Raw genomic sequence first — 27,453 nt, 5'->3', positions numbered from 1 at the left:
CATCCATGGCCTGGTTTTAATGATTACGTTAGAACAGAAACTGATGTGAAATTTGAACTTACACAGTTTTCCGAACCTGAGTATGTGTTTTGAAAGGAACATACTATACAGCTTTAAACAGTGTAGAAAATCCAATGGGGTTTTTTTGAAGCTAATAAGAAGTAGCAGTACATGTTAATACTTTTGCTATAGAATACAACTACCTTTTCTTGTTTCCCTGTCACTCTCACCTTTTCAATATTTTCATAATTCCAGTGAATTCTTTTGTATTTGTGGTGAGAAATGTATTCAGATAAATTTCTACAAAATCAGCTAGCCCTCTTGCCGAGTTAAACATGCACATAATTTGTAACACTAAAGCGTAACGCACTTGAAAGACTGCTAATCAAAATGGGTAATTAATGCCAACACACTAAATCAACCTTGCTTTGTGCCAAATGCATCATTTTGCTTGGAACTTATCCATAGTCAGAGACTGCAAAACTGGTAGTATGATAATGCAAACCAGCTCAGTGAAAATATTTCTACTGAAAGGAAAGCAAAAATACACAGAGGCTATTTTAGAGGCATTTATCTGATAGGTAGCTGAAAGTTGGGAAAATGGTCCAATGGAAACAAAAGAAGTTGTTTGGTTTTTTTTTTTTAAGCTTCTGTCTGTTGCCTAATTGTCAATAAAAAGTGTACACTTTTTAGAAAGAAGCAAGTTATTTGAGAGTGTAATTACGATGATTCAGAGCGCAATCTTGGTCTCTCATACACCTCTTGAATTGTATGCTATCTGAAGTAAGCTGTAGCATTAACCTTAGGGAAGCTGACTATTTACAACATCAGAATCTGAGGCCTAATTTAGACTACTTGATCCCTTAGTGTTGGATTGATTTGACAGCAAGTTCAATAATATGAATTATGAAACAGATTATTCAGTTTATGGAACAGATTATATAGCGCCATAGCAAAGATAGAAAAAGGTATAGCTTGGTGATCTAGTAGATTTTTGTTCCCAGTCCTGTATTCCTCTTCCTTTAGCATTGAATTTTCCTGTTACTTTTAACACTATTGGAAGCTTTGTTTGCATTTTGTCTGAAGGTATAGTTGCTCTACAAACAATACAGAAGAGCAAAGAGGTATTAGTCATAGAATAGCTGAAAGTGCTATAGATTAGGCAGGCAGTGGGGAAGGGGAGGAAAATAACTGAGGCCCTGGTCTTGCAAACACATTTGTGTATGTTTTACAGTGAGTGGATGTGTTTGATAGGTTACAGATGTTTTGACAAGGAAAAAAAAGGGCCCAAATCAGTGAAGTTACTTTGTTATACTGTCAGTGTTACATAACATTAATTTTGCAGATACTTGAGAGAGATCTGCAGGTATTTGCTCTGGCTCCAAGTGGTAAGACCAGGACCCTTGATGGAAAAACTGTAACGGTATTTTTATTTTATTTTATTTTTAGTAAGACTGAAGATTAAGGCAAGAATGGCAACTTTGGGTTGCCTTAGAGCCATTAAGGATGTAGCACTGGCAGGATGGGAAGGGAGCACCTAGAGTTTGGGTTGGACTGGAGTGGAATTTGTGTATCTAGTGTAATTTGGCAGCGGGGAGGAGAGGAGCTTTATTGCTTGGATTCTGTGAATCTGGTGTGAGCTGTGTAAATGGTTTGGCCTCAGAGTTGAATGGTGTACAGGAGGAAGGAAAAAAAAGTCACACAGACCTTGGAGTGTGTTGGTCTGGGAGATAAACTTCTTGTGTGTGTGTGTGACTGTGTATTTTCACCAAACCATTAAAATAAAAAGAGTTCATGTTGAACTGAAAGAAAAAATTCCATTCATCTCAAGCCACAGCAGAAAAACCCTGTCCAACTTTGTTTCAATTCAGCCTTATCAAAATTCATTCGTATTTCTGGTATTACCTGGTTTTTTTTCCTTCACTTTTAAAATCTGTAGTTATTTCTAAGCTGAAAATTCAGTTCAAATAAAAATTAAGGCACTGTCTCAAAACTTGAAATTAAAGGATTATAAAAATGTTAAAATAAGCCTTTTTTTTCAAATAATCATTTAGTGAAACTAATGTATCAAATTCAATCCCACATAGCTGTGATCTCCCTTAATCTACTTTTTGAGGCTGAAGTTTAGATCATCAGTGGAGTTTTGGACTGCTTGCTCTTTCTAGTAGCCCACAGTCTAGCTAACATAGCTTGGAAACAGAAGAAATCTAGAACCTTTTTTAATTGAAGCCATCAGTAAAAGTACAACATGGTGTTGCCCATGAAGTTTTGGAAAGCTGCAGAAGGTTATGCTAGATCCTTTAAGTGAGTCTTTAGTGTGCTTCTGCTAGATGCATTGGGGCAAACTTGTTGGCAACATATGGCACTAAAATTGGTATTAGCATGGTCTCATAAAGCATTGAGAAATTCAGCTTACACAGTATTTCAGAGGGACTTAGATAATTTGTTAGAATTGGAAAATTAATCTTAGCAGTTGGTTTACTGATAATCCTCCTGTTCATTAGCCTTGACAAATGAGGGAAAACAATTCTCAGATTCTTCTGGAAGTAGCCTTTTCATGTATTTTTTTCTTTTTCTTCTTTGAGGCGGTGGGAATGTGAGTTAAAGGCTTTCCCCTAAAGCCTGTGTATACCATGTGTGCAGTGCAAAAAATGGCTTCTGCTTTTGTCTTGATCATGTCTTTACCTACTTATGCTAAATTCCTAGTTTGTCCCCAGCATAATTACTATAATGTAGTGAAAATCAAATCTATAGACAAATGTTGAGTGTAATCCTTTTTGGAGAGTATTTCATGAATAATATTAATAATCACATTAACTTACTTTCAATAAATAAGACATTTTTCAATAGAATGTAATTTTTGAACTGTATAATCAGAACAACTGTAATACTTGGTGTACTTGAACAACTGAAGCTTTGAATAGCTGCATAGAGCATCTTGTGCTCATGCAGATGTTTTTTAAAGGTGTTAGTGTTCATACATATATTCTGATAATATAAAAGACTCTACCATTTAGAAGCTATTATATTTAGTTTTTCCAGAATTTTGGTGTGTATACATAGTTTGTATTTGAAAGTTTTAGATATTATTAATTTTTCTATGGAAATCTATCATTAAATAAATACAGAGCATAATGTCATATGAGGGATCCACAGCCCCTTTGTAAATATGTCTAGGTAGTACTGCTGTTGACTGGAGTACCGATTGTGTAGCCCATCATGTGCAGTGGTAGATAATCTCTGTGGGGTCCCCAAAGTAAACTTAAATGGAGCAAAATTGTTGCTAAACCAGAGCTTGAAATAATGGATTTTACTTTATTTCAGTCATTGATTTAATCTTTGCCATAAATTAGCTTAAAGAGTATTGTTGTGTCACAAAATCAAATTTAGTAATCTGATTTGTTATAGGACTAGAGAAAGAATTAGGATTCCAGACCGTATCATATGGAAGCAACTTTGTCAGCAGCCTGGAGAGGGAGAAAGGTGCTGTTGGTTACTGTGATTCAACAGTGATCTTTTCTGGTTTAGCTGATCATTAGGCAGAGGAAAACACGTAGTTAACCAGCCTTGGCTGCTGAGACTTAACTGTGACTGTAGGTGAAAAGCTGAAGCACTCAGAAGAAGAATAACTTCACTGAATTACTCTTTATCATAAAGATTATTCTGGTGGTCTTTAGTTTTTGTAAAGTGGTTTTGGGTTTTGGGTTGTTTTTTTTTTTTTTTTTTTTTTTTGGTAAAGTTTTTGTTAGCTAATCTGTAGATGAGTTGCAGTGTATTATTCTTTGTGTGACAGTCAACAGTTGGCACAATCATTAATATGTGCCTGGTTGAACAGTGTGTGAAAATTTGACCTTATTTAGATATCCATCCAGATACAGAACAGTATCATTAGTTAATACTGATTAAAATAATACATTTGTATGAATAGAGGAAGATTGGATGTAATTGATGTTTTCTTAAATCTAACTCCTTATTAATCCCCTTCCTGTGCAGAACCATGTCCAGACTGACTCAGCTGGAGAGACTGGACTTAGGAAGTAATGAATTCACAGAAGTGGTGAGTTTTGCCTTAGAAACAGAGCTTTGTATCTTTTATAAATCTTTTTATCCTTTAATCCATTTTTATCAATGTGAAAATGTAAACATCAACTTAAGAGTTCTGCTACTGAGCAAATATTATGTATACCTTATACTACTTTATGGAGCCTGTTATAAAAATTATGTGCATATTCTGATCAATATGAGTATGTTTTTCCTCAATTTGAAAATAACACTCTGTGGTATAGTGTGGTTACTGTATTTGTAAAAAATTAATGGTAATACTTGTTTGAGTTATAAACATAATCGTTTGGCTTATAATAAATTCTAAACACTGGTTATCGTGTATTTAATGTTGGAAGTTCTGTATAATCCCTGCATAATCTGCTTCTTGTTACTCTCTACAAACTATTTAGATCCAAGGGAAACTAATAATTTTAAGTTTGAATATTGTTCAAAACAGTATTTACAGTTGAAGTGCTCAGATTTTTCCTTCAGCATGGATCGACTTGTTTCCTGTTCATGGTCTTGCAGACGACTACATCTTATATTACAATCACTTAACATCTCTCTGCTTCTACAATTAATTTCCTGGATAAAGAAACTGAAATAGAAGTATAGCGGAACATACTGACCTGCCATGTAAGGAAGTCAAGCCTTTGTGTGCCACATGCAGAGCACAGAGCTGAACACTTGGCTAGTTTTATGGTTTGGCAGATAGGGAAGTGCATTTAAGGAATTGCTCATTAGTATTATTACACTTCTAGCCATTACCATTACTGCCATATTCTCATTATGGGGTACATATTCTTGTGGGAGCATTCAACTAATGTGCCCAGGCCCATGTTAAGCCATAACAGCAAGGAGCTAAGTATAGGCAGCAAAATTACCTGTTTGGGTATATTTTTGGCTGATTGGTTCTGGTTCATCTCTCCCAGCCTTTTAGCTACAAGAGTCAACTAGTGGTAACTTACTTCATTAAGATCTTTCAGTAAAAGCACAAAAAGATTTGAAACTGCTTTTTGGATAAAGATCTGCCTGAAAGGTAGTCTTCAGTTAAGATTTTCTCTTAGAAAATGAATTATTGGGAGTCAGGACTGCAATTTATGCAGGAACTCTGTATATTTACAGTATAACAAAACTGAGTTCTGCATTTAACTGAACTTGGTTGTAATTGTAAGGTGCAGTAGCACCTGTTTTGTATTACTTTCTTGGGAGGGAAGTTTAAATAGGAAAGCATATGCAACATGGATGTTTACCAAGAAGTGGTCTTTCCCTGATACATAAGATACTTCCAACAACAAGTTCTAGTGGAAGCACAATCCTACACTTTTCTTTATGGATGAAGTGGCTTGCTTCTATCATGCAGATGCACCCTTTGTTGCTAGAAAATTGAAATTTGTTTCCCTTTTTCCTAAAGTCACAAAATCGTTGTGCTTTTTGAAAAACAGGTCTTCTGAGTTGATGGAATTTAAGGGTTTTTAGACCTCCTCCATGAAGTAGGAAATTATACACATAACATTATTTATTGTGTGCTCCAGTTAAAAAAAAAAATACTTTCTGTAAAAAAAAACCCCACACTTTCTGTAAGGATTATTTAGTGCTGTGATCAAGTTCTTAAAACATTTTTGTTTATCTAGTATATATTGACAGTTCAGAAAGTGAATTATCTGGGTTTTCTTTGATGACCCAGTGAAAAAAGTGTATATAACAGCTATAATAAGATGTTACTTAAAGATGCAATAGATGAATCACTGGAGTTGTTTTTGCCTTTCACTATTTTTTGAATGAAGTTTTTAAAAAACGGCTTCCCTTTACAGCCTGAAGTACTTGAACAACTGAGTGGGTTAAAGGAATTTTGGATGGATGGTAATAGACTAACACTTATTCCAGGGGTAAGTTCTTTTACAGTTTTAAACATACAGTATTTTGATTTACAGTGGTCCTTGCCTTGTCAGCAATCATATATGTTAAAGTTGCTGTGTAATTTTAATGTTACTTAAAGCCAAAAGGCTAAATACCACTTAAATGCTTAGCTAGTCCACGTAGAAATTGTCATTGATCGTGAGAGCTGGGTACACAGCTTTTCTTTCATTGATAGTTATATACCTCTCATCTAAAAATTATGTTCCGATTCAGAAAAGGGGTGAAAATCCTAGATTGAATCCTGGATCAAATTTAGTGTTGACTGGTCCTTCCAAAAAGGGATTATTTTGTGTTAGACAGCAAGCAGGAATTTACAGGATAAATATGTTGTGTGTGTTTTTACTGGTCACAGCTATAAAGCAAGCAATACCTGTTCAGGTGCCATGTATACAGGGCAGTTCTCAGCATACTGCATAGGCAGTTCCTGAGAAAATGTTCTCTTGACTTTGTCTGAGTTCCTGACATCTCTCAGAATTACATGGGGTCCAGGCTGACCTGTTATTGCAGTACTTGTGAACCTGTGCTTATGTTGTAGTAAAACTAGTACATGAGTACTTGAAATTTGGGAAGCAGCTGGTCTGTTTTCAGACCTAAAATCACTAGCTGTCTTCTGACACGAGGCTTTCTTGCCTGACCAATAGTCTTCTCAATTGTCTTTCCTCACTTCAGCTAATTCTTCCTTGAAGAGTTGAGTGGATGTATTAATCATTTCTACTTTACAGTAAAAGTAAAACTGTATTTGTGAAAGTGACTGCATCTTCCCTGTGAAGATTTTAGTAGTGTGCACAAATCTTTAAGCTTATTCTTGGTTCATGTGGAAAGGTAATACAAGCTTATATTTTGGCTTGTTTCTTCAGTTCAGTACAATTGGGGATTCATTTTTGTTGATTTTAGCTAAAGTAGGATGCGGTTTTATACAAAATGCAAAAATAAGCATTAAAAGACTTTACTGGAGCCTAATGATGTCCTTACGTTATCTATCTCCGTCAGAAGTCTGTTCTAAAGCTTCAATTACTTGATTCACAGTCACTGATCAAACCATTGAATTTGCAGCAGACTGACTTAGAGACCTGTAGAATTACTGTGGTGTGTCTGTGTATGTTGAAAAACATCAACTGTGCATATCTGCACAAATTATGTCATTATAAAGCTTGGATATTTTGCATAAAACTGTATTTCAGCATTATGAATAGGTTTGCTCTTTTCCTCTGGCATTACATTTGAGAGACAGTTTGTTGTCAAATCTGCTGGATTTTTTGGTTTGAACTTGCACTTTCTAGAACACGTTATTTTCTCTTGGTTTTAGTTCATAGGCACTTTGAAACAACTGACCTACTTGGATGTTTCTAAAAACAACATTGAAATAGTTGAAGAAGGTATTTCAGGTTGTGAAAGCCTACAAGACCTACTGTTATCCAGTAATTCACTTCAGCAACTGCCAGAGTCTATTGGTTTGTATTTCCAGTTAATTCATGTTCTTAAAAGCTTATAGTTTAGACACAGAACACTTAAAAATAGCCAATTGGCATTTTAGATCTAAGTTTCAATTTATTAGAAGTGCCAGTTTTGGATAAAGCTGTAATGCGTAGCTGAATAATAAAATTTATATTTGTTTTGGAACGTTCCTGACTTTATACAGTAGTTTGTGAATGGATGAGAAACTGTTGACTGTAACAGAGTGGAGAAAATAGTATTATTTTTTTTTCTCTCCCACTTCCCCCTGTCCTGTCCCCACACCCCTCCCCCACCATGGCTGGCACACGGTAAGCTGGCAAACGAGTTCTGTAAGCTTGTCTGCTTATTTTGTTAGGTATATAGCACTACAGGCACGCTAGGGAATACAGGTGTACAGAAGATGTGGTTGCTTGTCCATAGTTTTTTTTTTCCCCATTTAATTTAGAATTAAAACGAAACTTAATGAACTCAAATGTCCTTTTTGATTTACTTGCTCGTTTTAATACAGGTTCCCTGAAGAAGGTAACAACACTTAAAATTGATGAAAACCAGTTAATTTATTTGCCAGACTCCATAGGAGGGTAGGTATTTCACCTGAATAAAAGGTTGAATTGCCTTTCTGCACACTTTTCTGTAACAATGGCTCCTCTTTTGAATGTTTTTACACCTACTTGATTTAATTTCTTCTACATGTTAATGCCTTAATAAAATTGAAAGCAAGTGTTTTTATATCTTACTCCTAGTTTGCAGCATGTATGTTCTTTATGTATTATTTAATATCAAAAGACATATGTTCCTCACTTATTAATGCAGCCACCAATCTATAAAAGAAAAATTGAAAGTGAAAGAAAACAAGATGTTTAAAAAGGCAGTCAGCTGCCTGAAATGGGTTTTTGGCAGTAACATAACTGTGGCTGTGGTAAATATTGCAAATGATTGAACCGCTGTCAAAAAAACTTGTAAGGAGTGAATCTGAACACACACATTTATCTTTTTTCTACTGTAAGGAGAATTTTCACCTGTTCATCAGCAGGTTTTTTTAATGTGTAATTTGGTATTCAGCAATTTAAATTAAAACTTGCAAATGATGGCAAAAATAATTGGTTCAGAATTAAGTGCTATACAAATGAAGGGTATTTGTTTCAATTTGTTTTCTCCTCTTATAATTAATGCAGGTTATCTTTTGTTGTCAGAATTTACAAAATACTTCTTCACTGCTAGATTCTTAGGTTCACTGTCTCTAACTCTTGAAATTCTTTTCTTGTTCAGAAACGGCACTCAACTCCTGTTCGGCTATGATCTGTCCCATTCTGAATGTTTTCAGTGCCTTGCGCTATCGCATTTTCATGTAGTACACAAATGTTTGATGTTGCTGATCCCCCTGTTTTCACTGGATGCTCTCTTCTGAGGACAGTGTAAAGGAGATTTAAAAAAAAAAAAAACAAGCACCACACCAAAACAAAAACAACACCAAAAGACCCACAATCAACCAACAAAGAAAATAACCCCCCAAAACACATTTTAGGCAATTAGTAAAGGATTTTTCTTGGATTTGAATTCCCTTGGGTTTCAGAGTTTTATTTTGAATTAAATTTGAGATTTGTAAATAATTTGTAATTAACAGTGGTATTAACTTCATTTAAACTTAAAGTATTCAAGTAATGTTGGATGAATTAACCTGTATAGAGGAGTAATTTATTTTTTTTTAAGGTTAATATCAGTAGAAGAACTGGACTGTAGTTTCAATGAGATTGAAACATTGCCTTGCTCTATTGGGCAGCTCTCTAATATAAGGACATTTGCTGCAGATCATAACTTTTTAACACAGTTGCCATCAGAGGTATGTATTTAATTACAAAACTGTAAAATTAATTTTTTAATGTATTTTAAAATATATAGTCTGTACAACTTTTGGATAACAAGTTAATTCTTGAGTAGATTTTCTTCTCGTATGTTTTTAAAGGAGGATGTATACAAATATACAAGTTTTCAAATAATGAAATTCTGAATTTTCTTAAGCAGGAAGTAGAAATTTGTTGCTAACGTATTGAAACTAAAAGAAGGTTTAATATGTAAGAATAAATCTAATTATACGCTACAGGCAAAAATAGCTGTAATACCAATTGATTTAAAACAGTAAAAATTTGCATATTTAGAGTTGTTAAGATGAATTAATTCTTCGGGGTTTTTTTTTTTTTTCAGATTGGAAACTGGAAGCATGTAACAGTGTTGTTTCTGCATTCTAATAAGCTTGAATTCCTCCCTGAAGAAATGGGTGATATGCAGAAATTAAAAGTCATCAATCTGAGTGACAATAGGTTTGTGAATGCATTTATTCAAGTAGAAGTTGTATAAAATGCAGTAATAATATAGAGGTATTGTTATGAATATATTATGGTATCTTTCCTTATCTCACGCACAGCATACTAGCTGACTGAGATGCATGTATTTAAAGTATTACTGTTGTATTCTGGATCTTGCAGTTCCATTGTATTAAGTTGTCTTTATTTTAATGACGTGGCACGTGGCACATGCACTGAAGCACAGCTTCAATACATTCACGATTGTTAGCATGTATTTTTCTGGGGAGTTAGTCTGGTTATTTTCATAAAACTTTTGATTCTTACTTAAAAGTTAATAGCTTCCTATATTGCATATGGAGGACACAAAACAGTATCACAGTATAGTGTAAAACATTTGAGTGTGGTGGGGAAGGGGGAAAAGAGAGTTGTGTTTTATTAGAGCTGGTCATTAAAAACAGACAAAACATTTCTCTTTCGGGAATTGCCAATCGGTAGAATTGAAATATATTGGGAGAGAGAAGTCTGATTTATTCCTCCTGTTCTGCCAGTCCAGCTTCTCTGTACTCCATCTGTAGCTTGACTTATCCATTAATGCCAGAGCTTCTGTTATGCGGGGCAGCGCCTTTCCCACACATGTATCTTGGAAAAAACCAAGTTTCAGGTGTAGCACTTTCTTCTTAACTGGCATGCATGTATGTTGATAGATAAAATGTTGAGGATTCAGATTAATTAATTCAGGTTAATTGTCTTCAAAATTGTATTCAAGTCATTGAACTGAGTTAAATTCAAGTTACATTATCACTCTTTCTTTAAGCAGCTTGCTAAACTGGGCAGAAATGCCGTTTTCTGTTTGTTTGGGGTTTTTTCTTCTTTTTTTTTAATTCCAGGTAGAGCTTTGAATCTAAATTAAATGCTGTTGCCTTTCAACGTCAATAGTTATTAATTTAACTATATCTGTAAATGTCCTTTTTAAACATTTTTACAGGCTAATGCAGGATTGTTTCTTAACAGTATTGATAAATGTACTTACATAAATTCTTGTTGTAATTTACAGACTGAAGAATTTGCCATTTACCTTTACAAAACTGCAACAGCTCACTGCTATGTGGCTATCAGACAACCAGGTGAACTTTTTTAGAATTAACAATAGATGATTGTTGACTTTATCCCTAATGGAATTGATGAGTACAGAGCCATCTGTTAAATAATGAGACCTGGTACTGTGTATATACATCAATACTTCCTCTACATTACTATGTCTGTTCTCCTGAAATAAGCAACACTGAGCCTACCAGTCTTTGGACACTTTCATACTTCTAGCAAAGTTCTGTGCTGTTAGGAAATGCAATTTAACAGATGCTGGGGGCTTTTTTGTTTTGTTTTTGTTTTTCTTAATTCAGGCTTATTTACACAGGAGACTTAATCCTTGATAAGCTAGTACTTGAATGTGTAGCTCTTCCACAGCTATACCATTGGTGAAACTTAGCATGCCTTTTTTTGAGCTAGGTTTCTTGCCACACATTTGAACTCTGACTGTCCGAGTTTCAAGCTATTAAGCAGCAACTCATGTGCTTCTGACTTGTATTTTTGAAGTGTCTCAAAGCCCTCTGTACTATGCTGATTTCCTGAATGGCATTAAGGTGTACAGGGCTGCCAGAAATCCACTAGCCTCAGATGTAGTATAATGAAAGCACCTTTACTAATATAGTAATTTTAAGAATCCCCTGCCCTTTTTTGTAAGGGGTGAGGGATATTCAATCTGGTGTCAATACAATCTTTTTCTCTTTATATGATTGTTTGCAGCTTTAAATGGCCAAATATATCTGTGTATTCCACATAACCTGCTTTGGGATAGTAATAAGTCCTAGCAAGAAACTGGGTTATTTTCTGAATATCCAGTGTTTGCTTTTCTCTTAAAGCTGTTACTGAGTTTCAGTTCTCAGTCAAAGCCAGTCATCAATCAAAGACAGATATGTTAATAACTTCATTTTGTGAAAATTATTCAGAGAAGAAATGGTTTAACACGAGGCAGAGTAGTCTTCAAAGTAATAGGACAGGCATGCTCTGTGACATGTAGATCATATTTACTTTTTTATGTATATTCTCACAACATATTCTTCTTTCATTTGCTTCCTAGTCTAAACCACTTATCCCTCTTCAAAAAGAAGCTGACCCTGACACACAGAAAACAGTGCTTACCAATTACATGTTCCCTCAGCAGCCAAGGACAGAGGATGGTAAGAATTTCTGAAATAACCTGTCAGAATGCTCACTTTTGAAAATAATGAGAAGACTGTCCAGCTAATATGATTTTCACTAGGTAATACTTAAATGCAAGTTTGAAGTAAACTTGTAAGTGATGAAGAGTTACATCTGAAGGATGAGATCAGTAACTTAATGTGATCTATGTATTAGTAAATTCTAGGTGAAACTGTTTCAGTGAGCGAGGTGAGGAATGGATTTGAGGGATCACATTCTGCGATGGTTGCCACTTCCCAGTGTGACACCCTAATTAATTCAGATGGAGCTTAATGGTTTGGGGTGAAATTCTCCTTAGCAGGTGTCTGCTTCAGACTAACTATTTTAACAGAATGTTAGACAAAATGTTTCTTCCGTTACCAAGTACATATTTCTGGAAATAGCATTGTGTTTTATTTTAAAAGGAAAAAAAAAAAAAAAAAACAACTCCAGAAAAAAAGCGTATTACTCGCATTTAGTTTGAACTGTTTTATAAAAGATTAGGCCCAAAATGTTAAGACCTTGCCAGAAAGTTATTTCTGCACGCTTGTGAAATAGTAAGGGAAACAAGTAACATTCCATGAGTAACCCCATCAGGAGTTAGGGAAAGAGAGTTAAATTGCTTTATTTCTCCGCTTTCTTTCATCTGCAAACAAAAGAAGAAAGCTTGTGCTGCTTTAACAGAAATGGAGAGGGGGCACATATCAATAGAAATAATTGAAAACTGGCAAGTGGCAACATTTGCTGTTCCATGGCTCAAGTGTCTAGTACACTGAGAGAGGAGTAATCAAAAAATATCAGCAAAACCAGTAAATTGTGCATCACTTTTAGTGCCTTCTAATGCAAATAATACATCTGCAATAACTCTGATAGAACGTGAGAATTATAAAAACATTTGGAGATTTAGTGAAGTGCAAGATTGTTCCTGAAAACATTCTCTGCATTTGAACATTTTTTTACCCACGTGCTGGAGTTTCTTTCTGTAGGCAAGGAAGGGACTGCTTATTTGGCTTAAGTTAACAGAATACCTGCCTCTGAGGTGGTCATTCCAAACAGAAGGTTTAAAATTCAATAGACTTCTTTTTAAAAACTTATATTTTTAAAAATTCTTTATCAAGTTTTTTTTTTTTGTCAGGAACAGTTTCAGTGATAGTGAAGTCTACTAGAGTATTTTCAGATGTGTTAAAATTTTACATTTACCTAATAAACGCAGAGTAACAAATATTCCAGTGCACTTGTTGAGCCCTATTATTAAGTATTTTTCTACTTCAGGTAGAGAAGAATTTAATATGAACAGTGCTAGTGACGGATATACATTTGCTGGGATGGTGGTGGCAGATTTACTAGGCAAATTGGCATGCTAAAGTAGAACCTGGCTGATGTAACACAAGGCATGGAGACATACTAGAATAAGAGACAGTGGGTACCCAAAAGATTTTTTTATCTCTTGTAATATTAAGCAAGAAATACTTTGTAAAGCTCTTGTCATTTGTATAACTACTGCAAAATCATGTGTTTACCATAAGTTTTAGATGCTTTAGGGTTTTTTCAGGATTAGTAATAATGCAGGATTTTGTCACTAAGTCATTCTTATTCTTCATTTTTAAATTTTCATTAAATGAAATCAGGTAAATGCTCTTATATGTGCTTAATGAGACCACCTCACTGAAGTCAGGCTATATAAATCTATATAAGTATAATTTACCTCTATATATATATACACGCACATACACAAATACATATTTTCATATTTATACATATATGTGAATAAAAATACTTTGCAGCAGAGAGTTCTGCTGAAAATTTTCAAGTGTGAGTATTAAGACTAGTGTACAGCTGTGTATATGAATTTTTTTTACTACACAGCCAAGTTCATAAAGCAGTGGCAGTGCACCTAGTCTTCAATTAATGGTGCTGCTAGTCTCTTGTCTTTCAAGAATGCACACAAAAGCACACCAACCCCATCCAAGAGAAAGAAAAAGAGGCTTTTTATTTCACATAATGTATCCTATTCTTATGGGAGTCTTTTTTGGTTTTTTAGTTATGTTCATATCTGATAATGAAAGTTTCAATCCATCTCTGTGGGAGGAACAGCGGAAACAGCGTGCTCAAGTGGCATTTGAGTGTGATGAAGACAAAGATGAGAGAGAGGCACCGCCTCGGGTTAGTATTGAATTTATTTTTGAATACTTGCTGCATCCCTCCCTCTTATCCGCACCTTGAAGCCTACCCTTTTTCCTTACTGTAGCTGTGGATTTCACTCTGCTGAAGAAAATAAGTCTTCAGTGATTACTTAAGAGTATCTAACAGGATGAAACGCCATATTTTGGGGGGTTTTGGGATTTGGGTTTTTTTGGCCAGATCCTTTAAAGTGGAGCACAAGGGAAAAACTCTCAGCTGATGTAAGGCAATGTAGGGCATAACTAGGAGACTGCCTGACTGGTGGTGCCGTGGAGGATAGTGGGGAAACAATGATTAATCCTGATTTTTCTTTAAGTATATTACAGTTGTCATAATTCATCCTGCTTGCAATCAGTGGACACATTTGGTTGGGGGGAAGTGATTCATAATCGTGCTGGGTTTTGTACACTTAAGTCTGCATCAGTGCAGGTACACTCGAACAGCAAAGTGGAGGTCCTAGACTGTTCATTGTTTTGTCCTAATTCATTTTCTGTTTTAAAGGTTATGTTTTAATTATAGCATTTAATTAAATGTAGAACATTATCACTTGATACAGGAAGGCAATCTGAAGAGATATCCAACTCCATATCCTGATGAACTGAAGAATATGGTTAAAACAGTCCAGACAATTGTACATAGGCTAAAGGATGAAGAACCTACTGAAGATATTGCCAAGGAGTCAAAACGAGAAGGCCAGACAATTTCTGTAAAAGATGTGGGGGTAAAGGTTAGAGATAATATTCTCTTCTGACTTTTCAAGAACTTCCAAAGATCTAGAGTGTCATTGATTCCTTTAAATTCTCTTCTCCTTCCCCATTAATGCTTTAGCAAGAAAAATTGTCGGATTAAAGAACAGAACTTAACCTCTTCACCATATAAAGAAGTCTGTAATAAATGTCTGGGTTGCAGTAGCAATTTTTCTCTGACACTAAAAACAAGGAAAGTGACTTGATTCTCAGGCAAATACAAACTATGGATGCATTAAGGAGCTGGCTTCTTCGATTTCTGGAGGATGGCATCTTTGTCATCCTCTGATCCTTTTTTATATGGCAGACTTCACAATGAAATTCAGTATAATCCCTAAGGATCTTACTGCTTCTCTCATGACTGGAGGTTTTACATGATAAGCTGGGAAGGCAATCATAGCAAGTTGGTACAGGAGTCAGAGGTTTCTAACAGGTTGATGTAGCATAATAGGTGGTAGGATTATTGTTTGGCACTGACATGTCTCATTGTAGATATTCTTGGCCATTTTTTTAATTTAACTGGAAACTTAATGGTACAAATTGACCCCAGTAAGGAGGAGAATCAAACTGATTGACAAAGGGTAAGGACTGTACCTCAGTAGTCTGCAGAGATTTCTCTGCGATTCATACCTGGTGCATTTCATACTTCGTGATTTCAAAGCTCAGATTTTCCATTCCATAGTTTCCCAAAATATATGATGTTAACTCTAAGTATCATATGTTACTGTAAACCTTTCAGGATGTTTTTTCTGCTAATGTTCCTAATCCTGTAGACTTCAGAAATTGCTTCAATAAAGAACAGAGCAGATGAGAGAAAGCAATATTCAGCAGGAAGTTCTATGCAAAAGCCTACTGAACCAGAAGCTGAGCACAGCACTGCAAATTCACAGATGACTGCACTTGTTAAAACCTTGCAGAACACAAAAACAATTGTCAACCATGAAGACACGCTCGAGGTATGGCATTGCAATGAACATCATAGTAGTCAAAGAATTGTGCTGGTATTGTATCAAGTTTGTTACTCTGGGAGATGAAAATTTATGTTGACAATAGCAGAAAATTGCCATCCATAAGTGCTGTAAATACAGATGGTTTGCAATGCAATATTTTTCTCACTTCGGATTATATTAGGTAAAAGTTGAAATAGCTAATAAAAAGTTCATAATGAAAGACACGTGCATTTAAAGAAAAATAAAGCAAACTGGATTAAAAGTTGACCTAAGTATCAAACTGTGAAAAGACTCAGAATTTTCCAGGTTTTGCCTGATTGTCAGTTCTTCGTTAAATAATCGATTTTAATTGTCACTGAAATGACAAAATATCTGATAGTGGGAGCAATCAAAAACTTGTATATCCAAGTGACTATGCACATTCATTTCAAATGAAAAGTGAAATGTGGGTTTAAAAATGTGTATTCCTCTGTGTTTATTAGTGAGCTGTCATGAATGACTTGGATTGTATTTACCTCTTGAGTCAGAGATGTTAAACTTCTACATTCTTTGTACATCTCTCTGACAAATACCATGTATTCGTTTATTTAGAATGTTTCAGACTTATGCCAAATTTTGGAACTTGTCACTTAATCTGTTGCCAGTCACAACCTCTAAAATGCTTTTTTCATAGTTTCAGATGCAGATTATTTTTACCTGTGTTGTGTAAGCCGTGGAACATGCATATATCATACTTTTGCTGAAGAGCCTTTGTGACAAGCAGTTGTGGCTGTTGCTGGCTATTTCCCCACTAGCATGTTCCTGCTTCTACACTCTTTCTGAAAATATTGGTTTTGACATTTTTCTTTAATTTAAAAACATTATTTCAGAAAATCATATTAGTTGACTAATGATAGTGACAGCAGTTCTTTGTAGCTGGCTGTATGCCAGTAAGTCAATGAGGTAGCAGTGTGTAGTGATCAGGCATAGTGAATTCCTTACTTTCATGTAATAACCTGCTGGTAACTCTGTTGCAGTTGAATCCAGTTACCTAAACTTCGCACCTGCATAAGTTTTTCATTTCAACATTGATTACACTTGTTGTATGTCACATCCAAGAGGAAAGGTAATGTGGTAGAGGCAGTGAAGAGGTGGTCAGTTCCAACTGCAGAGAAAAACAGATGGATTTTTATTTTTTATTTTTAATGAAGACTATCATAGCTTGTTTGCTACATCTCAGTCAGGTTTGTCTTCCCTGCAGTCCAAAGAACTGGCCAAGTAGTTAGGATCATGGGAAGGGTGGTGCTCTGGGAAGAGTGGTGCTCCAGTAGGTTCCACACATTAAATGTTCTGAAACTTGTAAGAAAAAGTGAGCATTGACAGACTATTTTTGCAATCTGCAACATGGATTTTGTAGCATTTGTAACAGGAAGCGTGTTTACTAGAAAGAAATTTCCACTTTAGGGAAGGAAGGGTTTTTTTTCCTTCAAAATATTACTGGAAAGAATTGTTTTTTGAAGATGATAGGAATATAGGGCTCGCAGTAGGATACTGAATCAGTCGCATGGCTGCTCTTGCAGCAGCTTTGTCAGTTAATCTCTTTCGTAAGTGCACTGAGCTCCATCTTATGGTTAGTAACTAGTGATACATTTCTAGCTTAAATGTATTCAGCATCACTTCACTCGTCTGCCATTGTTCTTGAAGTTAAGTACCTTCTCCTTTTGAAATTTACCCGCAGTGTAAATTTAAAGATATAAACCCAAGCTACTCTTGCTCTTTTTATGCTAGACTAGGCAAACCAAGCTCATTCAGTCTTTTCTCACAGCATAGCTCTACATTCCCAAGATTGCCTCGGTCATGCTACTCTATAGCTGTTTCAGTTTGAGCTCTTTTCTGCAAAACCAATACCCAGCTAGTTAGTCTGGGGTATTTGCTGGTTCAGTGATAACCTTCTGACTTGAACTCAACTGGAGGTTCTCTCCAATGTTGGAACAGAGGCTGCATCTGCTTGCTCCAAGTAGGTTTTTGCAGCTGAAGTTACCGGTTTGAGTGTCATTCCCATGGAGTTAATCAGTGACAATGCAAGTCTGCATGTGCTGCTTCTTAAAGATAATTCAGTAGCAATTATTACTAAATTCAGTTGACTTGCACTACAAACGCACTACGCAATTCTTATGTTATGCTTAAGTTATGTTGCTTGGGGTTTTTTTTTTTCCCCTTTATTGTTCAGTGGGTGACAGTTTAGATGGCATTTACTTAACCTTTAAACAGTTTTTGAAAATGCACAGCATAAAGATGTTTTTCCTTTAGCAGGAGTCAGAAGAACTCTCCTCTGACGAAGAGATGAAAATGGCAGAAATGCGACCACCGCTGATAGAAACCTCCATAAACCAACCAAAAGTGGTAGCTCTTAGCAATAACAAAAAAGGTTAGATACCCAAAAAAGCAATAGAAGTTGTTGTGTGATTCTGATAATTTCTTGACTCAAAGTGGCTAGTTTTTCCAATTAAATTACGTGAAAGTAGATTTAAGTTGTATGTTTTAAAAGAAAGATGATCAATTTCTCTAGTTAAGCAATGAAAGCAGAAAAAAAATTCTGCATTATCTTATACTTGAGCGTATGGTAGAGAAAGCTCTGTTGGCATCCTAATTTTCTTGATTCTTGCCATCAGTTTAAAAGCAGAGGGGGAAGGGAGATGCATGTCTTTTGGGGGACTGTTAGCTTGAACACACTTTTGATACACTTAAGAAAAGGATTGCAGGAAGTGGTATTTACCTTGGAAATAGTCCGTATTTCCGCCCTGCCCATGATTTTGTGGATTATTGCTGCTGTAGGCAGCAATATCACGTGTTTAAATTTCTCAGAGAAACTCTGCTGTCTTCCTAAGGTTTAAGAATAAACTTCTTTTGTAGCAATTTTTTCTCCAGAGTTACTTTACTCTTTTATTTTTCTTCTTTCCTCTAGCATGAAACTTCAGAACATATTTTTGTTACCTAACTTTTATATTCTCTGAAAGATAATTTTGATCTGGGTAACCATTTCCGAAAGAGTAAGGAATGACCTAGGATTCAGAGAAAACATAACAAAACTTGGAGGGCAAATTGTATTTTGCTTCATACGATATCCTAGTCCAGTACTTTCTAGGACAAAAGGCTTTTCTGCCCATTAGATGTAAAAGGGTGAGCTTTAGTGGGGATGAAGGAAAACCACATGGAGGTAGCAGGAAGAGTCTGCTGAGGACCCCATGCAGGTGAAAAGATTGATGTTTATCAATGCTGTCTTTGGGTTTTTATGTCTGACTAAAGTACTAAGTCAAAACTTCTTTCTCGTCTGTGGAGATAGACATCAGTTTCACAAAATTATGATTTTGGAACCTGTAACTGTCTCTTGAAGCAAAAATTTAAATGTATTTGTACACTTATATCAAAATAATGGCTGGCTTGATGTCCCACAGAGAAATTACTTTTATATGGATGTAGTATGTATGTATGCATACATTATGCAAGAATCAATGTGCACAGGTGTAAATTACTCTGAAAATGTTGTCCTAAGTGATCTGCAAACCGTGGGAATGCATTGGATTCCAACTCCACAGAAGAACATTTTTCTTTACTGTTTGTTTTTTACATTTATGAAACTATACAGAGCTTATCCAGTGATCTAGGTGTTTCCAGAGTGCTTGGTCTAATAAATAGCTATTTAACAATGATTTAATGTTCAAAATCTGGAACTGTCTACACTTTCAAAATCCTGCATGTGAAGTAGTATACTTCATTTTCATAGGGGCTAATAGACTCATGTAATTCAAAACTTTGAAATCATTGCAGAAACAGAAATATGATTTGATAGATTTTGCGGAAATCTTACATAATGTAGCACTAGCTTATACCAAGGAAACTTGAATAAAGCAACAAGTTAAATTTCATTAACAGGTGAGGGGTGTTTACATTGAGCCAAATATTTAGAAAATAGGAACTATTGCCAACAGTCTTTTGTAAGTGTAAATGAAGTTTGCAAAGGTGTTAGCTTAAATTTTAGTTTCCAGTAGTAAGAATTATTGAAGAACAAGAGACAATTTCTACATACCGTAACATACACACATTAAATGGCTGTTAAGCAGATGTATGTGTCTGTAACTAAACTGGCAAATTTTTATTTCAGATGATTCAAAAGATGCTGATTCCTTATCAGATGAAGCTACCCACAATAGCAATCAAAATAACAGCAACTGTTCCTCTCCTTCTCGAATGTCAGATTCTGTTTCCTTAAATACTGATAGTAGCCAAGATATTTCTCTCTGTTCTCCAGACAAAGAAACAAATGCTGCTGTTTTATCCAAGATCAGGTTTGTAAGACACTGTATACCACTGAGCAAATATAATAGAAAAATGTTACTTAATCTTTCACATTATGTGTCCATTTCTTTAATTTATTAATTTATCATTCATGAAATAATTTAAATTTTAATATTTTAAAGTAAGGTTAAATAATGGAATAGTTCTTTTTTAAAAAAAGGGGGGGGGGCACAATAAAATTCAGAAGCTAATTTTAGTATACAAGACATGGTTCCCATCTGTTTTAATAATAGGGTATAATAATTTCATCCTTATAATTTGTTATCCCTGCGAAGTACTTCAATATACCATTTTAAAAGCCCTATGTTTTTATTTGTGTAATTTTGAAGATCAATTTGATTACTAACATAACTATAAAAGGCTTTTAGAAGCTTACAAAGAATGGTCTTAAAGGTTGCTAGTCGTCTTGAGATTTTACTTAGAAAATGCCATTTTTTAGAAAACATTGCCAATAGAAACAAGACATTTGTCCGAAACTATCACGGAACTTGCAAGTATTTGATAAAAAAAGTTGAGTTATTGTCACTTTGTACTTTTTGACACTTTTAAATTGTCTTTAATAATTCCTGTTGAATTTAAACAAACTTCTGAAATTGTTCTGAAATGTTGCCAAAATGAGCCCTCCATGTAATATTTTTCTGTAATGGTAAGATAGCAAATCATAAATCTGGTTGTATATTGGTCTGGTTTCTGTACACAGTATAGCTGTGTTGCATGTTAATGACTATTTTTTCTAAAACAGTTCTTAAAGGAATGTGTTGGCTTCTTTTGGAATTTCTTTTAAGAGCCATCTCTTTTTCCAGGCGAGAAGATGAAAATTTGAATAATCTTTTGCAAAATGGAGGTGAATTGAGCATTACAGTAGAAGAAAAAATAAATGTGCAAGACAAGGTTACAAATTTGTCTGAATATGAATTAAGCATTGAAGAAAGATTAGGCCTGATAGGAAAAGGTGTTGATCTAAGCACTCCTACAGAGGAGTCTCACAGATTAGACCAAATAAACATGAATATCAATAAACTGGTTAGTGAAAAGGCAGTGCCAGTTCCTGTAGAAAGGTTACAAACACAGGATATAGTTTCAGTAAAGGGCTTTTTGAATAACGACATGAAAGAAGAAAGTGAGCACTTGGAAAATGGAAATAAATATCCTATAAATAAAGTAAATGGACATCCTGAGGAAGCAGTACAGTCTCCCAGTAAAGACAAATTAATGAAAAGCACTACAGTTGATGGCGATTCTGCTGAGCTGTCTGTTTCGAGGAGCACCGAAGATTTGTCCCCACAGAGAAGTGGTCCTGTGATGAAATCTCACAGCATCACCGGTATGGATACTGGTGGTCTGAAAATCTATGATATTGTTGGTGAGAATGGATCTGAACAGTCAAACTCAGTGGTAAAATCAGCATCTGATAGCACAGATGGGAAAAACATAGTCCGAAGTAAATCTGCTACACTTCTGTATGATCAACCTTTGCAGGTTTTTCCTGGGTCGTCATCATCATCTGATTTAGTATCTTCTACAAAAACTGTGTTCAAGTTTGACTCAAATCACAATCCTGAAGGTGCTAATGTAGTGAGGGGATCAGTGACAAGTGGTGCACAGATGTTCTGTGCTCCCCAGTATAATATTCAGTACAGCAGCAGTGCAACAGCAAAAGACACCTTGTGGCCACAGAAACAAAACACCCACATAGAACAAGGCAGCTTACCTCCTTCACGTCTGCTTAGGTCTGACAGTACAGAAACCCCCAGCTACGTAAAGCATTCTGCCAATATGAATTTCTCCAATCATAACAATGTCCGAGCCAGCGCTGTGTATAACACTCATCAACGGATGGCTGGGAGACCTATAGATATGTGGGCTATTCCACCGAATGATAGACTGCTCCCAGGAGCAACCAGGCACACTCTTCAAAGACAGAGCAGTGTATCTTCTACAGCTTCTGTAAATGTTGGGGATACTGGACCTTCAAGGCGGACCCAGGTTTCTGAAGGGGACTATTTAACATATAGAGATTTGCATTCAATGGGAAGAGCTCTGCCAGTAATGTCTGGGCAACAGAGACCTCTTTCTGCCAGGACATACAGCATTGATGGCCCAAATGTACCCCGACCGCAGAGTGCTCGGCCGTCGGTGAATGAAATACCAGAAAGAACTATGTCAGTTAGTGACTTCAATTACTCACGGACTAGCCCTTCAAAGAGATCAAATGCAAGGGTTAACTCTGAGCACTCTTTATTAGACCCTCCAGGAAAAAGTAAAGTCCCTCATGACTGGAGGGAACAGGTGCTGCGACATATTGAGGCTAAAAAGCTAGAAAAGGTAAAAATAATAATTTTAAACTTTTCTACCTCTCTGTTACCTGGGTATGGAATAAGTTAAATACTCTTGAACTGTTTTTAATTGCCAGTGAAAATGTACTTCTGATACTGCCTTAAAAAGCATAAATGTGTTTGTGATAAATATCTGAGAAACAGTCAAATGGTAGGCTGTAAATTAACTTTTCCTCCCAAATTAAAAAAAGTCCTTGTTGTTTTTACATCATACTTGCCAGTTTAGTCCAATTACTTTTAGAACACATTAAATAATGTCACATTGACCTGCTGGATTGCAAGGCCAGCTCTTCTAGGCCAGGTAACTTTTATTGTAGCATTGTATTCATATTACAGTAAAATATTCCCTTATGCTTCTTGAGCTTTCTGTTCTGCTTTTTTTCCCCCTATTTCTTCTCTTTATGAACAAGGAAAAGAAAATCAGTAAAATCTATTTGGAAGTGTAGATCTACAGCTTCAGTTGCTGAAGAATTGAAAAGCCATAATTAACATGTATTTGCCTCCAAGCCAGTTGTCTTTTGAAGCTGGGCATCTGACAGATTGTTGAATGAATATTTAGTGCTGTGAGATGAGAACAATTAAAAATCTTGTTCATATCAGGAAATCACAGGGAAGTTTTGATATAACTAGAGATGATGAACAGGATTCGTTGTGTACTGTAAATGAGGTCAAGGATTTGAGCTGATATGTAAAGCTGAACAATTATATATCTTCAAAGAATTTGAGTAGAGACTGGAAGAGTATAATCTATGCTGTCCAGCTAAACCAGTTTAAAATATCATCACTAAATAATGAGTAGAATGTCATTAGCCTGATCATGTTTCCTTGGAGGGGAAGGGAGTAAAGCAGCCAAAATACATTTTGATTATGCCAGCTAGATGGATTTTGTGATTTATTTTGAAAGAACATAGCCTGGTTTGTGATTATTATGTTAAATACTTCAATATCCATAATAGCTAAAGAAATCTAATTGGAGATGGTTGGAAAAATTATAATTTTTCTTTGGAAATCCAAGTATTTGGAGGGATGGGTCTGCTTTTGTTTGTTTTAAGTTGTCTAACTTCTGGTGACGGAAAGGGATGGGGTTAGTTTGTTTTTTAAAGAAGCCTGGACAACAGCTGCACCTGTTCTTCTGACCCAGTTTGAGTCACGTACAACACAGAATATTTTAAGGCTTTCACGGTACTGTGCTGTAGTGTGGGGACCCTCTGTCCCACAAGGCAGTCAAAAACCTCATCACATTCCAACCCTAATAAAAGGTGCACTCTGTGATCTTCCATTCACCTGGAAGCATATATCAAATCTTACATGAAATGACAGGGAAGCAAAAATCCCAGCAATCCCTGAATGCAAAGGGAAACAAAACTTCAGTGCACTGCTAATGCAGTTTGTTTATAGCTCGTTCTTACATTGCCTACATTTGCCATGTTAGGAACAATGTTTAATACACCAGTGATATCTGTTCAGGTACTGTAGCAGTGTAGTCACCTTTGTGGAAATGAAATGGATTGCCTGACTTGATTCCCTTTATATCTGTTGATACTTTCTATCATGCTTTATATGAAAACCTTAATTTTTGTTTCCTACTAGAGTGATATGGAATAACTGCTCTTCAGATCTTAGCTGTGCAGCTGATTTAACAGATCTTAAAGGTCTGTTTTGTATGTATGTGTTTCTTTTGATCTGGCCTTGAAGCATTTTAAAGTAGCTTTTACTTAGCAATATGAGACTTATTTATGGGTTTAAAAGTGAATGTGTATATAATTGTCTACTTTATATTCTCTGGGATATGACTGACTTAAAAAGAAGAATCTGAACTATGAAAAATGTAGATATGATCCTATATGGCATCTGGCAAATATGATAAGGTGGAAATTCTAGGAATTTACTAGATATTTCTTTGTTCTTTTAAAACAATGGTTTCAGTATTTCTGTTTGTAATTAAAAATTAGCTGGGGGGGCTTAATCTATGAAGCACACTTCTGAAATGTTTTGAAGTCTGAAAAAAATTACAGTAATTACAGAACTCATTTAAGGAACAAGTTCAATTACAGAGCTCCTTTAAGGAATATTTATTGGAAATTGCTTTGACAAAGCTTTCAAGGATTTAAAATGGTGTTTCTTTTTTTAAAGCATAAGACACAACACTGACAAAAACAGGTATACAAAACTAAGCCTTATGATGAATATTTAATTGATACCTTCTTGCCTGTGGTTATACACAACAGTAGGGGTTAATAGTATTACCTTTGCTGTGACTCTTCTGAGTCTGTTACTGAATTTAATCATGTTTATTATTTTTATCCTGTGCTTATTAGGAAAGAGGGTGTAGTGGGTTTGGGGGGTTGGGGTTTTTTTGTGGGCTTGTGTTTTATTTGTTTTTGCTAAGCTCCTGAAGTACTTGTTTATTTTGTTTTTATAAAATTTAGAAACTGGGGGGGGGGGGGGGGTGTGTGAACCCACTAAAAGAAACAGTGTCTGCTTCTTGGACAAATTGGAGAAGCTAGTTCTTGTTTTATTTATTAACCCTTTTTATCTGATATAAGTGGGGAAAAAAAACCTAAAAAGTTTAATTTGCATGAGGAGAGATACAGGATAGTTTTAAGTCCAGCAAAAATTATTAACAATGGATTCCAGCCAAATAACCAGCATTTGTAATCCCTTTGACAAGCTGTAAGGGGACATACACTGATCAACTAAAATTATCCATCTGGTTGAAGGAAGGTGAAAACAGTTCATGAGACCATTTGTAAATAGAAATTTTGCATACATCCAGGAGAAACAATTTGCTTACCTGATGCAAAGCATATTTTGGATAGAGAAAAGAGCTTATTTAAATGTCAAGCTGCTCTCTAGTGGTTATATATGTAAACTGTTGGAAAGCATGCAGTCAATTCTGACCCACCCCCAACCTCATAAATTTAGTGCACAGGTGAGTTTTTAAGAACAGTAACATTTTTCAGCATATTTTCCTTTTTGAGTGTGATTTGCCAATTTTACTACCTGATATGTCACAGTAGTCTAATATAGTAGTTTTATTGAAAAATTTTCATTTAGTAGTTTAAACTAAAATACTGCCTGTGTAAAAACACTAGTGTCACACACATTTTAATGTGTGGCAGAGGAATTTCTCATCTGTAAATTGTAATAATAAATATCTGCAACAGTTATCTGCAGATATGTATTATATTTCTATGTGCTGAGTAGGCAGAAACAGTTACTGGGCCTGACTCTGTCCTTTGCTTACACATGTATATTTTCTTTTTTTATTGTGGATCTCTTGGGAGTTCATCAGGTGCGTGTTTGCTTTCAATCCTAACTTCATCTGGAATTAAGTCCTCTATTTTTTATCTACTGTATCTACTACTTATCTGAAATGGCAGAGCCTTCAGAGAAGAGGTCGTGAAGTTTGATTCCTACTTTCTAATTCAGAAATCAGAAGAGGCGGTTTTATTCTAAAAGTTGCCAGCGTACATTGCCTTATTAAAAGAAAGAAGTCCAACTGTTTCAGTATTGATATAGAATTGCAGTTTCAATCAAAGTTTGAAAGTTTCTCTTGAATTCATTTTTCACACTACATACTGAACATACAAAAAGTATTTTAATTGATATGGCCTCAGATTTTCTCCAAGTTAAGCTTGCTTCAATATGTCAAGGAAAGTAAATTCAGTGGGTCTGTGCACACATAAGATTAAGAGCTTAAGTGTTTATAAGACTGTGTTCATAAGATTGTAGCCTGAAGAATATTGTGGCACTAATAAATTACAGGAATGCTATCTGTTTAGTAGTTGTTAGTTTTAAATTTTTATTTCGGGGGGAGTTCCTCCATTTTGAATAGACTGCTGAACCATCAATGTGTTATAGTGATATTTTATGGAGTTCAGAAGTCAACACATCACACTTCAAAAGGAATAAAATTCTTGTGCGTTTGGAATGTAAACAACAAAAGTTCTGACCCTGCAAACATTTTATGACAGTAGAATTTAAATTATATGTAATTTTCCATATGTAACTCTTCAATAGGAATGCTGTCACTTGTTGAAGATACTTTTTTTTTTTTTTTTTCCAGGATCAGAGACCTAAATTGATGCCTTTTTTTTTCCTCTTTCTTGACTGAAGAATAGTTTCATATTGTTTAAGTTCTTCTTTGGGATAAACTGGTATCTTGCTAGAATGCTATCAGCTTTCAAAGAAAGCTCTTTTTTTTTTTTTTTTTTTTCCTATGTGCTTTTATTCCAAAAGACTATAAGCATTACTTTTAGGCATTTCAAGTGTTCTAGACTATGTTGAGCTAACTTTCTTCGAAGAATCTTAGATAGTCAAGGTGGGAATGAAAAGTGAAGGGATTTCTAGACATTTATTGTAGCCTCGAAGGATAACTTATGTCCACCTTTAGCTGGCAATTTATTCTAAGTACTGTTAAATAAATAAATAAATAAATAAAAAGGCTAATACTTAGGCTTAGCAGTTAAGTTACCAGTTAAGGCTATTCCAAGATAAGTAGAATGTAGAGTCTTGTTTCCTGCAGATACTTGAATTTAATTAGTTCCTTTTCTGTACCAAAATTTCATGGATTTTTGTGACAGACTCCAGCCACTCTTAAAATTACAACAGTATTGTCCAATAGAAATTCTCATAATAAATTCCACTATTTATTGTCTTGCACCTAACTAAATGCGTTAAGGCACTTCAACTCCCAAAAGACACCCTTTTGAAATCTGAAACTGTTAATTCTGTTGTAAGCTGCAAAATGGAGAATATGTTCTGACTCTAAGCATTCAAAAAGAATGTAAATAAACCCCCAAAATATGCTACTAGGGGCCTGCATCTAAACTGATTCCATTAGAGGCTGATTTTGACTACAAATCCTGATTTATATGTGGAATTTTTTACTTTGTACATAGCCATTTTTCCTCGATGTATTGTAGCTTTTAATATGTGTTCT

The 27,453-nt window shown here is 35.2% G+C and overlaps 1 protein-coding gene across 12 annotated transcripts in view; it reads left to right on the top strand.

The window, feature by feature from the left end:
- ERBIN (erbb2 interacting protein) overlaps positions 1-27,453 on the top strand; it is a 127,785-nt gene that overhangs the window by 86,595 nt on the left and 13,737 nt on the right. For 9 of the 12 annotated variants that reach the window (XM_030003887.1, XM_030003895.2, XM_030003889.2 and 6 more), the window contains 14 exons: positions 3,994-4,057; positions 5,859-5,933; positions 7,271-7,415; positions 7,928-8,000; positions 9,130-9,259; positions 9,622-9,737; positions 10,777-10,846; positions 11,860-11,959; positions 14,002-14,123; positions 14,698-14,868; positions 15,661-15,843; positions 18,127-18,244; positions 19,979-20,162; positions 20,976-22,497. In XM_030003887.1, coding sequence (XP_029859747.1) covers positions 3,994-4,057; positions 5,859-5,933; positions 7,271-7,415; positions 7,928-8,000; positions 9,130-9,259; positions 9,622-9,737; positions 10,777-10,846; positions 11,860-11,959; positions 14,002-14,123; positions 14,698-14,868; positions 15,661-15,843; positions 18,127-18,244; positions 19,979-20,162; positions 20,976-22,497 — 3,073 coding nt within the window. The remainder of the gene's footprint in view (positions 1-3,993; positions 4,058-5,858; positions 5,934-7,270; positions 7,416-7,927; positions 8,001-9,129; positions 9,260-9,621; positions 9,738-10,776; positions 10,847-11,859; positions 11,960-14,001; positions 14,124-14,697; positions 14,869-15,660; positions 15,844-18,126; positions 18,245-19,978; positions 20,163-20,975; positions 22,498-27,453) is intronic. The other 3 variants (XM_030003900.2, XM_030003898.2, XM_041120757.1) reach the window with 2 other exon arrangements.

The sequence above is a fragment of the Aquila chrysaetos genome, chromosome Z (genome assembly GCF_900496995.4).
Source record: "Aquila chrysaetos chrysaetos chromosome Z, bAquChr1.4, whole genome shotgun sequence".
Taxonomy (NCBI): Eukaryota; Metazoa; Chordata; class Aves; order Accipitriformes; family Accipitridae; genus Aquila; species Aquila chrysaetos.
Note: the sequence above shows the minus strand (reverse complement) of the source record. Positions and strands in the feature narration are given on the sequence as shown.